Source organism: Rhodamnia argentea, chromosome 1 (assembly GCF_020921035.1).
Source record: "Rhodamnia argentea isolate NSW1041297 chromosome 1, ASM2092103v1, whole genome shotgun sequence".
NCBI classification, from domain to species: Eukaryota; Viridiplantae; Streptophyta; class Magnoliopsida; order Myrtales; family Myrtaceae; genus Rhodamnia; species Rhodamnia argentea.
The window spans coordinates 8224038-8237146 of NC_063150.1; the positions used below are offsets into that span (position 1 = coordinate 8224038).

At 40.0% G+C, this 13109-nt stretch overlaps 1 protein-coding gene across 1 annotated transcript; it reads left to right on the top strand.

Annotated features, from left to right (window-relative positions):
- Positions 1–2819: 2819 nt before the first annotated feature.
- Positions 2820–7574, top strand: LOC115756956 (ent-copalyl diphosphate synthase, chloroplastic). The gene is made up of 12 exons (XM_048273018.1): positions 2820–2873; positions 3142–3448; positions 3732–3915; positions 4547–4761; positions 5320–5440; positions 5654–5766; positions 5870–6096; positions 6175–6290; positions 6448–6546; positions 6624–6875; positions 6968–7091; positions 7167–7574. The coding sequence occupies exons 1-12, from the start codon at positions 2823–2825 to the stop codon at positions 7569–7571; spliced, it is 2214 nt and encodes a 737-aa protein (XP_048128975.1). The 5' UTR covers positions 2820–2822; the 3' UTR covers positions 7572–7574.
- The last annotated feature ends 5535 nt before the right edge of the window (positions 7575–13109 follow it).

Below are 13109 nucleotides of genomic sequence, written 5' to 3' on the forward strand. Positions count from 1 at the left end.
CGTGAGGCTGCGATGGCATGAGGGAGAACTCATTTCCTCGGCTTGTACTGTGAGCTTTTCCTACTGTATGTCGAACCTCTTGTAAGAACTCCTCTCTCTGTTTTTTCCAACCTTAATTGTGAAACCCCCCTCTATTGTTTCTAATAACACATTTATATAGGCTTGAATCTAGGGTTTTCTTTCGATAAGTATTTAATGATAGGAAACCTCTCTATTATTTCCATGTGACCTAAATCTTACAATATAACGCTTAATTACTTCCCAAGTTTGCTCTAATAAATTAATGCTTCCTAATTTGAAAGAAAAATTATTATGTGATAGTGATTAATTCATTGTGAGATTAACAATATGCTTTCGGCTACACAATTAAATAACAAATAATTTAAAAATTAATGTGGGGTTCACTCTTTCTAGAATTTGTGGTCCACAATATAATTTTGCTCTTACAGTCATCCAAATAGTATTATGCTAGTATAGACCAATTCAAAAAAACACATGCGCAAAGCACATGTCGATTTCAACCACTTAAGGAGAATAATGGGCTTGTTCCAATTTTTCATTTCATGGGCTTAGTCAAACTAATTTAATTGAGCTTAGAGCCTATCCATTTAAGTCAGTCTAACTATGATGCAATATATATGGGCCTAATGCTGTTAAATGTTTCTAGTATGTAGGGGTGTTAAAATCGAACTGAAAAATCGAACCACTAAATGAACTAAACTGAATCAAACATTTCATGCATTTCAGTTTGGTTTGATTCTCGGTTCAGCTAATTGAAAAATAATAATTTTTTTCAGTTCAGTTATTTCGGTTCGATTAACCAAATTGCAATGAAAATCTTCAAAATAACCTCTTTTTTATTTTATTTTTCATCTTCCTTTTTCTTTCTTTCTTTCTTTTCTTTTTTCCTTTTTTGGGGGCAAAGAGCTAGTGGAGTTGCTAGCCACTAGCGGAGGGCCGGCAGGGGTCGCCGGTCCCTGGTCAAGGGTCACGAAGCCCTTGTCGGCCGTGGGCATGGCTAGATTTGGCATCATAAGCCCTTGATGAATTGGATTCAATTTAGGACGAGATTTGGTTCGGTTTAAGCTTACACCATAATGGTTCAGTTTGGTTCGATTTTCTTGAAAAATCGAACCGAACCAAACTATTGACACCGTTATTTTTTTGGTTGAAATTGACACCTTTATTAATGTGCACAAAAAGTGTTAAAAAAGTCCTAAACCTTTTATTGGTGCCAATTCAATCCTAATCTTATTGCATTTGTGCCAATTTAGTCCTATACCTTTTATTGGTGTTAATTCTAATAAACCTTTTGTATTTGTGCCAATTTAGTTCTAAACCTTTTGCATTTCCATTAATTGAGTCAATCCGGCCAATTTTGGTCGAAAATTCGCTGACGGGGACATCCGTTGTCATATGTGGCATGACCGGTGTTGACGTGGATATCTTTATGATATTTTTAATAAATTTTTGGTTTTTTCTTCCTTTTCTTTTCTCAATCATTAATAAAATTATTAAAAATATTTTTAAAAATATTTTAAAAAATATTCACGTTAGCGCTAGCCGTGCCACGTAGGACAACCGACATCCACGTCGGTGAATTTCCGATCAAAATTGGTCGAATTAACTCAATTAACAGAAATATAAAAGGTTTAAGACTGAATTGGCACCAATAAAATGTTTAGGATTAAATTGTCAGAAATACGAAAGGTTTAGGACTGAATTGACATCAATGCAATAGGTTTAGGACTTTTTTTGACACTTTTCCCTTAATATGCACATGCAAGTTAATGATATATTTGGTTAGAGCCCGAACTGACTTTAAATTTTCTTTGTCATGAATCACTAAATTAGACAAAATTTAAGTGTGGACACATTTTTAGAAAAAGCAATTGTAATTAATATGCACATGCAAGTTAATAATATATTCGGTTAGAGCCCGGATTGACTTTAAATTTTCTATGCAATGAATCACTAAATTAGACAAAATTTAAGTGTGGATACATTTATAGAAAAAAGCAATTGTAATTAATATGCACATGCAAGTTATACCTTCCGTCGCATCATCAAACAACGACAACACCAGCTCCAACAACGACGTTATCATCACACGAGCATGTCCTCCCATGACTTCCTCTCTCTCTCTCTCTCTCTCTCTCTCCACTCTCTCTCCTCCTGCAACCTGTCGCTCGGCCTCCAATCGCGCTCCATCTTCCACCACCAAGCTTTTCCATCTTCCGGGTAAGTCACTCCTCCTCCTCCTCCTCCTCCTCTTCCCCTGTGTGTGAGGAGCGAACTTGCGGGAGCCACCCCTTTTGCTGATCAGCATTATTTTTTCGCTTTCCCATGCCTGAAAAAGAAATGATACTTCACGTTGTATCAATAAGGAGCGAAATCACGGTGAAAGTCTACTTGATGGGGATAGACGCACGTACAAAAATTTAAATTAATAGGTGGAAGGAGAATCCGTGAATTTCTTCGTTATCTTTATGTTCATGTCAAATTTCTAAATGAGGGAAATGGCAGACCCATCCCCACTAGAAACGTAATCCATCAAAAGTTACAAAAACATGGCAGGTGTTTGGCTTTACAAAGAGCGACTTCGCCTCAATATTCGCCCCGGATGTAGATCCGTGTCCGAGCCTCTCACCGAAGGTACTATCATCACGCCCACCTCATTATATTTCTTTTGCTTTTAGACCTAACTAACAATGTCAATATACCATAATCTAAAGAGAATTATAATCGAATGAAAACATCTGTAATAAAAGCATAAAGCTTGTGGGACTTTTTGGGGCTTGGCAGAATATGACGTGCCAATTATGAAGTGGCAAGAGATTGTGGAGGATGGCATGGGAGTAGGAGATGTTAAGGTAATGTCTTGTTTCATTTTTGCTCTTGCCATTTTCCGCAACTACAGTTACTTTCGGAGTCGACAATAGACTTCGCCAGTCAATTTTGATGTAAATCAGGAAGAAGATAATTGTGATTGCTTATTCCAACATAACACATACATCGAGTGACATGCTAACGTGGTATTAGGCGTCAAATCAGATAATTTTTAAAAGAATATTAACATGATCGAATACTGAACATTGTGTCATTGTGCTGTATGATATGTACATGTCTTTCTTCATGGAGGTTGGTTATCTGTCGAGTGAGATTGAGGAACGAGTCGAAGCAATCAAGTCGATGTTTCTGTCGATGAGCGACGGAGAGATAAGTACATCGGCCTACGACACGGCTTGGGTTGCTCTTGTAGAGGACGTCGACAGGAGTGGCAACCCTCAGTTCCCGGAAGCTCTTCAATGGATTGCAGACAATCAGCATCCCGACGGTTCTTGGGGCGATGATCTCCTCTTCTTTCCCCACGATCGAATCCTCAACACCTTGGCTTGTGTCGTAGCTCTAAAGTACTGGAAGATCCATCCTGATAAATGTGAAAAAGGTGTGCCTGACCATATTTTGTTCTTGGCAATTCTTTTCTTCTATTTTTTCTTCTTTCATTTACGACCAAAGGAAAAGGAAAATCTCCCTCGCTGTTTGTGAATTTGAAATCGATCAATGGTTACTTCAATAGGGCTGTGAGAAATTTCCTTTTTCTCGAGAAAAAAAAAGTAAACATCTTTCGTCAAAATTGTTGACTCGTTGATATCATGCATCGACAGAAACAAATGCTCTTTTCTCATCTTGGGATATATAATTAACTTTCCTTTTGGTGATTTTGACAGGAATATCATTCTTCAAAGACAACATATCTAAACTCGGAGAGGAGAAGCTCGACCATATGCCCATTGGGTTCGAAGTTACTTTTCCTTCACTTGTCGAGACCGCTCGGAAATTGGAGATCAAGGTCTGCGACGACTCTCCGGTCTTCGAAGAGATATATGCGATCAGAAATACTAAGCTCAACAAGTAAGAAATTTAGCCAATTGAGTTATAAACTTCTTCTTCTTCTTTTTTTTGCCAATGTAGTCTTAAACTTTTTTGCATTTGCATTGATTCAATCAATCCAGCCAGTTTGGGCCGGAAATCGCTGACGTGGTGCTGCCGGCGCTAACGTGGACTTTTTAAAATAATGATTTAATGATATCTAGATTTTTTTAAAATTTTTTTCTGTTTCCTTTTTTAGTTTTTCTTCCCCCAAAACTTAAGGCTTGTGAGGGACGACAGCCGCGATGGCCTCGCTCGGGTGAGGGCCATGACGCCCTCACCTAGGGCTAGCAAGTGACGCGGCGCCCTGCCCTTCTTGGGCTAATTCTAGAAAAAAAGATTATAAAAAAATTCAAAAATATTATTAAAAAATTATATGTCAGCATTGGCAGATCAAAATTTGACATATGGATTGAATTCGCACAAATGCAAAAGATTTAAGACTGAATTGGCTCAATTGCAATAGATTAAGATTTTTTTGGTAATTCTACCTTCAAAGCTTCTAGTAGTGATGGTTGTCTCTAGCTTATTTATTCCTCTCAAAGGAAAAATCTCCCATTTCGGGTTAACTCTGGTAATTATTTTGTTGTGATACCCAAAAAAACATAAAAAGGATACCGAGCGACGTGTTGCACCAAGTGCCCACAAGTCTACTCCATAGCTTGGAAGGAATGAAGGGATTGAATTGGGAAAAGCTTCTGAAATTGAAGAACGCAGATGGGTCGTTCTTGTTCTCTCCCTCCGCCACTGCATTTGCATTCCTGCAAACCGGGGATGTGAGTTGCTTGAATTATTTAAGGAGGACTGTCCAAAGATTCCATGGAGGAGGTAATCTGCTTCTTCGATCAGGCTCCATTTGTTTTGCGAAAAACAAGTGATTTGAAAAAAGAACGATTGCCTATATCGCCGACAAAAATGGATCTACGAAAAATATTTTCATCGTTTACACAAATGTTTGGACATAAATTGTTGTTCGTGATGAAAATATTTTTCATTGACTGACTATTTCAAGCAATACACTCAATCATTTTTTAGGATAACTCATTTTTCACGAAACAAACGGATCCTTAATTGCAGTTAACTTTGTATTTTTACACTTTGTTAACTATTTCTGTTGATTCGCGATAAGATCGCCGGGAAGTAGTAGTACCAACATCACTTTTTTTGTTTTTGTTTTGGGAAACTATTAATTATTATCGACAGCTTAACTTCTAGTTAGGAGGTGATCATACGAGGCCTTGATCGATGTATTAATTAACAAAAGCTCAAATATATTTTAAAATAAGAAAAAAATGTCACTTGATGCATGTCATCTGCAAGTATTAATTAAGCAAAGAGAAATTGACTTTTCTTTTTACCTCGTTTCTTGTTGTGAACTTTGTTTAGTTCCGAACGTGTATCCGGTTGACTTGTTCGAGCATCTGTGGGCCGTTGACCGCTTGCAGCGACTCGGAGTCTCAAGATACTTCAAGGAAGAGATCAAAGAATGCATGGGCTACGTTTATAGGTAAAAAGAAGAAGAAGAAGAAGAAACCCTAAATGCTTGACTACTTCTGCACCTCGTCTTGTGCTTGGAATAAGTTGTTGATTATTATTCTAGACATGGCTAAGGACAAGAGACGAATGCTGATTTTAAAATCATTGAAGCTTTTGTCACACTTCCAAAATCTAAGCATTGAGCCTCAAATTGCGTCAATCTATATGACGAATATTGTATCAGATATTGGAGTGATAAAGGGATCTGCTGGGCAAGGAATTCAAGAATCACTGATATTGATGACACCGCCATGGGATTCAGGCTCTTGAGACTCCATGGCCATGGAGTGTCTGCTGGTACTTGACAGCTCCTTGGTTTCTTTCCTGCTCGTCTTTCTATTTTCTTCCATTTGATAATCGGTGGAAGTAATTATGTTTATGCTGTATTGGGTGTCGTCAGATGTGTTTGAACAATTCAAGAGAGGAAATGAGTTCTCCAGCTTTGAGGGGCAGTCGACGGAGGCGGTCACCGGAATGTTCAATCTCTATAGGGCCTCTCAGTTGATCTTCCCAGGAGAGAAAATCCTCGAGGACGCCAATAGACATGCGGCGGAGTTTTTGAGACGGAAACAAGAAGCTAACGAGCTAGTCGATAAGTGGATCATAACCAAGGACTTACCCGGCGAGGTATATGCTCTGTCATCCTTCATTCGATTTCCGGGATTCTGTTGTCGGAAAACACAAAAATGAAATTTTCTTTTAAAGGTCGGGTACGCTCTGGATGTTCCATGGTACGCGAGCTTACCCCGTGTCGAGATGAGATTTTACATAGACCAGTATGGCGGCGAAAGCGACATTTGGATTGGCAAGACTCTCTACAGGTTCTTCTTGCTTCCTCTCTTTCGTTTAATTTCCTTTTTCGCGGTCCTTACTAGTTCTACTTTTCATTCCTTTTTCGAGAAGAAATATACAAAGAAAAAGCAATGGTCAAATTCTAATCAACTGCTAAACTTTCAATCTTCCTGTATGTAATGGCAGGATGGGGTACGTGAACAACAATGTCTATCTGGAGCTCGCAAAGCTGGATTACAACAATTGCCAAGCTTTGCACCTTTCGGAATGGGACAATTTTCAGAGGTGATTTCACCACAATCAAAGGGTACGAAACATATAGTAATTGAAAATTTGCCAACGCAAATCTGCAATTTTTGCAGGTGGTATTGCGAGAGCAAACTCGTGGACTTTGGGACAAGCTGGAAGACTCTTCTCTACTCTTATTTCACAGCGGCGGCGAGCATTTACGAACCGGAACGGGCAAGAGAGCGGCTTGCCTGGGCCAAAACGAGCGTGTTGGTGGATACGATCGCCTCGTGTCTTGAGGGAGGGGGAACTTCTCACGAGCGAAGAAGAGCCTTCGTTCACGAGTTCAGAAAATTCTCCAAGAAACAGGAGCACATAAATGGAAGGTAAAATCACTTGGGTTATTGCCGTTTTTTTTTCTTTCTTCGGTTAACGAATTATGGAGAAACCTTGCTCATGTCGAAAGAGAGTATTGCAGGAGCTCCATTCCCGATACGGGAGGAGAAGGGCTGGTCGCAACTCTGCTCGGAACCCTGGACCAGCTCTCATTGCAAGCGTTGGTGGCTCGTGGCATAGACGTTAGCCATCCTATGCGTGCTGTGGTAAGACCTGTAGTATGAATTCCCGATCTCTTTGTCCTTTTTATTTTTTCTGAAATGTTCATGACAATAATCTAGTGGGAAAAGTGGCTGCTGGGGTATGGAGAGGAAGGAGATAAGTTCAAAGGAGTCGTCGAGCTCCTTGTGCAGATGATAGCTCTCGGCGCTGGCGGCAACACCGCTCTCTCAGACGACCTCTCTTCTCATCCTCGGTACCACCATCTCTGCAACCTTGCTGACGCGATCTGCCGTCGCTTGGCTCGCCACCAAACCCAAGAGGTCTGCAAAAATGAGCGCGTCCAAACGGAAACGGCCATGCAAGAGCTGGTGCAGCTGGTGCTCCAGGATTCAACGCCCGTGATCAATAGAGAGTTGAAGGACGCATTCTTTGCAGTCACGAGGAGCTTCTACTACACTGCCCACTGTGATGCTGGGACAATCGATTCCCACATTGCCAAAGTGCTCTTCGAGAGAGTGAACTAAGATTCTGCAACATAAAATGAAGGGAAAAAGCAAGAGATACGGAGAAAAAAGACAATGTTTTTGAAGCACAGAGAAAAATAAAAGTAGCATAGAGAATGATTTTCGATGCTTCATTTTGTATTATAAGAAGGTACTACCACGTACTTATATTTGCATTTTCAATCGATGCGCGAGAGCATCCTCCACTAGGAAAAATTTGGAAAAGATCGCAAGCACTATTCTTAAGGATATTTCTGCAGTTTGGAGCATGAAACTCGGCGCAACAAGCTCTAGCTGCCATTGGTACCCCAATACATGTTGCACCTCTGCGACCCTATGCTTGGTACCATCTTTCGTGCTAGGATATGCAGTCTGTGCCTTGAATCAAATTTAGGTAGTAAGAGATCTCATCCACGAGAAGCAGACAATCACGTTGAAAAGAAAATCAAAGCACTAAAGAAACATTTCAATTGCTTGACAAGATCTTTGGCCACGACATTTCTGAAGAATGTTTCCTAATCTTGTATCAAATATCGGTGAGTTGTAAGCGTGATTCACAGTGAGGGAAACGACATCACCAGCAGACTGGGAGAAATTGTTGGCCGTGGTGAAGCAGCAGTTGGAAAGCTACTCCGGTTCTAAAAGTGCAAGCAACTGATCTTTGGCTGTCGGTGAGCTCCTATGTCGACTTCTGGATTGTAAGCCGCCATTCGAATGGTGCCGCGATCGAAGCTTGGTGGTGGTGGCGGCAGTGCCAATCGTGGTGGCGGCTGGCATCTCCGAGTAGGAGGTCGTGGTTGTAGTTTGCCCAAGTTGGACAAAATTTTCAATGTAAGAGTGGTATTCGATCGAAAAGTTGAGGCACTCGATGGAATGAAGGAAGAATTTAGGTATTTGATTTAGGGTCCTACAAGCATAACAGTGTGATAGGTAGAATGCTAAGACATAAGAACAGATGTGAATCACTCCATGATTGCAATTTTTTTTTTATTATTCATAACACTTGTGGTTAAGATTGCATCGTTACACTGTTATACTGTCACCTTTTGAAATCTCTTTGATTTATAATACGGCAAAAAGTCGGGCTCTTATTGTTGGGGTGGGGTTCATATTCCCCACCGACAGAAAAGCACGTGGGTTCTGCTCATTAGACTCATAAATAGCTTTTGTTATATATACCTTTTTTTTTCTTGTAATTGAGTTATGTAATGAAAGGTGCATGGTGCTAATTATAGTGAAATTATCTACCGGACGTAACCTTAGTTTAAGAATGAACCATGATAAAATTTGTGTTTTGATTTCTCTTTCTCGCTATTCTTTACTTTGTTATGATTGTGCAACGAATCTCAATACTTCGGATGTCATTGCCCCTTTGAAATAAGAACCCAAAACACATCCCACCTCGGAAATCCAGAACCAAACTAAAACTCTGGTAGGGCTTGGGTGGGCCGAGGCGAGGAAGAACGAAGGCCGACCGAGGCTCCTATGATACTTCACGAAAATGTCTTGTTTGAATGTGAATTTTTGAGTTGTGGGAGACTGGGAGTTGACGGTTGATAGCAAGGTACTCTTTTTACCCTTCTTCTAGTTTTACTATCGTAATTATCTTCCAAAACGCAAGTTGTATGTCCGATTGGAGTTGGTGAAAGACAGCCAGAGGCATTAGGCTCGAGAAAAAAAAGTATGGTGTGACGCTTGTGTCGGGCAGTGAGTCGGGCCGCTGTCATTAAACCACACAAATTCTCTCGATCGCATTGAGTGATGTAAGCATCACATGATTGTCTTTCTTGCAACGTAAGAGTAGTTTATCTAATTTCCGAAACTCAGTCGCGTTTGGTAATTCAACAAAGATATAGTAGCCACTAACAGTCTCCTCCTTTTTTTTTTTTTTTTAAGGTTATTACGCAGAACAAACGATTGAATAATAAATAGATAAAATAAAAAAATAAATCGGACACTAGATGTACGTGATTTGATTGTAGAGACGTACGTTCACGGGAAGATGAATAACGAATTTCACTACAGAACAAGCGATAAACGGAGATTATAAATCACGTTTGAGTTACTCAAACGCTTTCGGTATTCTCCGGTCCCAATTACAATCAATAACGTACAAGTATTTAGCCTTCTTAATTCCCAATGAAATAATCTCTCAACCTCACAAAAGAATTACACAAATCTTAAACGCACAAGATTTTAATCGATTTCGACACTTGAATAGTTGATGTAATTCCACGAGAATGTCCACTGCCAAACACTCGTGAAGAAAACGGCGCTTCAATAATTGTACGTGTGGATCAACTACGGCTCCTTTTTCGCGGCAAAATAACTGCCCTTATATATATGAAAAATATAGCCAAAAAACCCTTCTTGAAAGTCCCATACGATAAAGGAAATCCATTATACAAATTCGGTCAACGTAAATCTCTTTTCCGAATCCCAACAGAAGTCAACTTCTGTTATTTCTTTTTTTTATTTCCTTGGCTTATAACTCTTGCATGCCAATTTCATATCAAAACAAATGAAGAAAACTTTATTTCTTATCCAGCACCAAACAGGAAATTCTATATTTCTACGGACGTTCATACGTATTCAATCTAGATTTTCGCTTCGGGCTCAAACTTGAGACATATTTCCACATAGGTAAAGAGCGATCGGCGCTAACAACCCCTTCTCTACATTACCACATAAGATATTATTTCGCCAAGAAATGATCCGATTAAGCCGTGGAACGACGATGTTAGCAAGAAAATCACAAGAAACTGGAAATTGGGAATTTATTGCTCGGTCCAAATTCGCTTTAATAAAAGGACAGCTTTGTCTCGTGCCACTCGATATTATTGCAGATTGCACCGACCACGGATAAACCCTTTTGCTACCCTTTTGTTCATGAGGGTTTCTCAGGTTCACATGCCCGACTGTCGAAACCTCACCTGATTATGCCTCTTCTTCCAATAAGGTTTAAAAAAGAGAGAAAAAAAAAAAAAAGAGAGGAAAATTCCAAGATCTCTAGTGAACGTTAACTGCCGTCTGAGCCAATTTCTAAGCTGAGAATCAATGGGACTAAGATGGCTTCGTTAGAATATAGAAATATTAATTAACAACCTCATTTAACACCTTAAATTTTCAGAATAGTTAATAGTAATCCCATAAAATCTCATACATCTATTGGCTTAGGCAAATACGAGACAGAATATTTATCACGTACCGTTTGTTGCGTTTGCTCCGTCACCTTGAAATTCTTTTTATTAAGACAACAAATTCAATGTGTCGCTTTTGGTAGCCAACGTGACAAAAATGAATTGTGCCGCAGATGCCATTCCATGGACATGAATCGAATGTGTTGAAAGTATCTCATATTGTCTACGTGATCTATATATTATTTAAAATTTTGTGATCTACCTTCATTTATTTATTTGAGCTTTTGGATTGAACATTCTAACGTCGTATTTGATTCGGGTTCCGCCTCGAATGTGATCTCCCTTTATCTATTAACTTAAGTTTTTGGATTGGACATTCCAGACCAGTATTAGATCCAGGTTTGCCCCGCTTTGTTTTGCATGTTTGGGCCCCGCTCATCGAATTCTACATGTTGTCCCTAATCTGTCGTTCATGTCAAAGGGGACAAGTATGACACATCGCTTATTTATAGAGACTATATGCTGTTTATATACACGTGTTCTCTTTCCACCCGTTAGCTTAACTTTTCGAGGCGGATATTCTAATGCGACCAGTGCAAACCTTGTGTTCAAAATTAGTATAGAGCAATAGAGATTCCTTCGAGTACAAAAGCATCACTTCATTTTGTTTTATTTGATGGAAAATTACCAAAAACGTGATGAGTCTATTGCAATTGTGCTAATTCAATCTTAAAATTTTTCTTGTCAATTCAGTCTTAAAATTTTTACATTTTGGCTAATTCAGTTCATCAAGCCAACTTTGACTAGCCGACGCCGACTTAGAAGTCGGCGCCGACGTAGCAATTTCTAAAAAAAATTTGAATTATTTTTTCTTTTCTTTTTTTTCCTTCTTCTTCCTCCAGTTGAGGAAGAAGAAGAAGAGAGGGCCGGCGAGGGATGAGACCTTGCCCTCATCGATGCCGGACGAGGACGAGCTCGCCCGGTGACGATGAGTCCGAGCTCGCCTAGGGGACGCAAGGACGGCCTCGTCCCGTGCCGACGAGGCCAGCCCTCTCCTCTAGCCTCTCGTTGGATTGGCAATCAGCTGGAGGAGGAAGAAGAAGAAAAAAAGAAAAGAAAATGAAAATGAAAAATTTTGACAAAATATTAACATATTATTAAAAATTACCACATCAGTACCCCATCGGTGCTGGCCGACCAAAGTTGGTTGGATTGACTGAATTAACATAAATACAAAATGTTTATGATTGAATCGGTACAAATGCAAAAGGTTTAGGACTGAATTGGAAAAAAAAAAGGTTTAGAACTGAATTAACACAATTATAATAGATTTATGACTTTTTTCGTAATTTTCCATTTTATTTCATCTTCCTGACCGCGAGGAAGGTGGTGTTTCCCAAACGAGAACAGCCACCAAAGAAAGAAAGATTAAACAAAAACCCAGAGGAAGCATCAAGGTGGTGGGGGTTGCTGGGATTCCATGTCGGAACGAAACAATCGGAGGCTTGCTCATGCTGCTCTTCCATCATTGATTTTGTGGGCTAGTGAGCGTCTCTTAATCAAATTTAGCAATGCCCGATTCCATTTGAGATGCTCCTTGCTCGACCATGTTAGCGGTACAACCTAAATCATTCGCCGGTAAATCAATCTATTTGTTTAGTGATTGACAAATGAAAATATCAGAGCGTACATTGCCGGTGTAAAAAAAACAAAAAGAGTTACGCGGGCATCCTATATCCGTCTTTGATTTGACAGCCCTAACAACTCGGCCGCCCACTTAAAAAGACGAGTTTAGTGAGATGATTTGACGCGTATAATTTAGTCAGACAACGATCGACGAAAAGCGTCGACCCTTCCATGCATTGGCCAAGGGAAACGCCACAAGTTCCTATCGATCTAATGACGATCGAGGGGTTCCAGATTCCAATATTTGCTTAGGTGATTGCATGGAGATCGATCACGCGTGCACAGGACATGCCTGTCTTGTAGCTAAAGCACGATCTCTTTTCCTCATGCGCATTGGGAGCTACCGATGCAACCACCATAGCACGTGGAGCTCGATGCTCCTCCGTTGGCCCGGTGCAATGGGAATCTCCATGCGGTTTTGTCCTTCTTTGTTTGCTCAGAAGAGGGTCATTTGGTGAAGAGCTGGCTCTCAGTAAACATGTTCAACGAGGGTACAAACCACAAAGTAAAAATTAAAAGAAGCGGGCCGAGATTATCAATTTTTTCCGCAATTACAAATTATCGAGTTGGTTAGAGCTTGGCGTCGAATCGGAACATAGAGAAGTTTCGCCGGGTGCTTGAGTTCCGACTAGGGCAATCTCTTGAGAGCTATATAGCTGCGGATCTCATGGCCTAGATTTTAACGTCTCCTCCGGCCACCTATTTGAGTTTGATCTTACTTCGGATGGAGTTG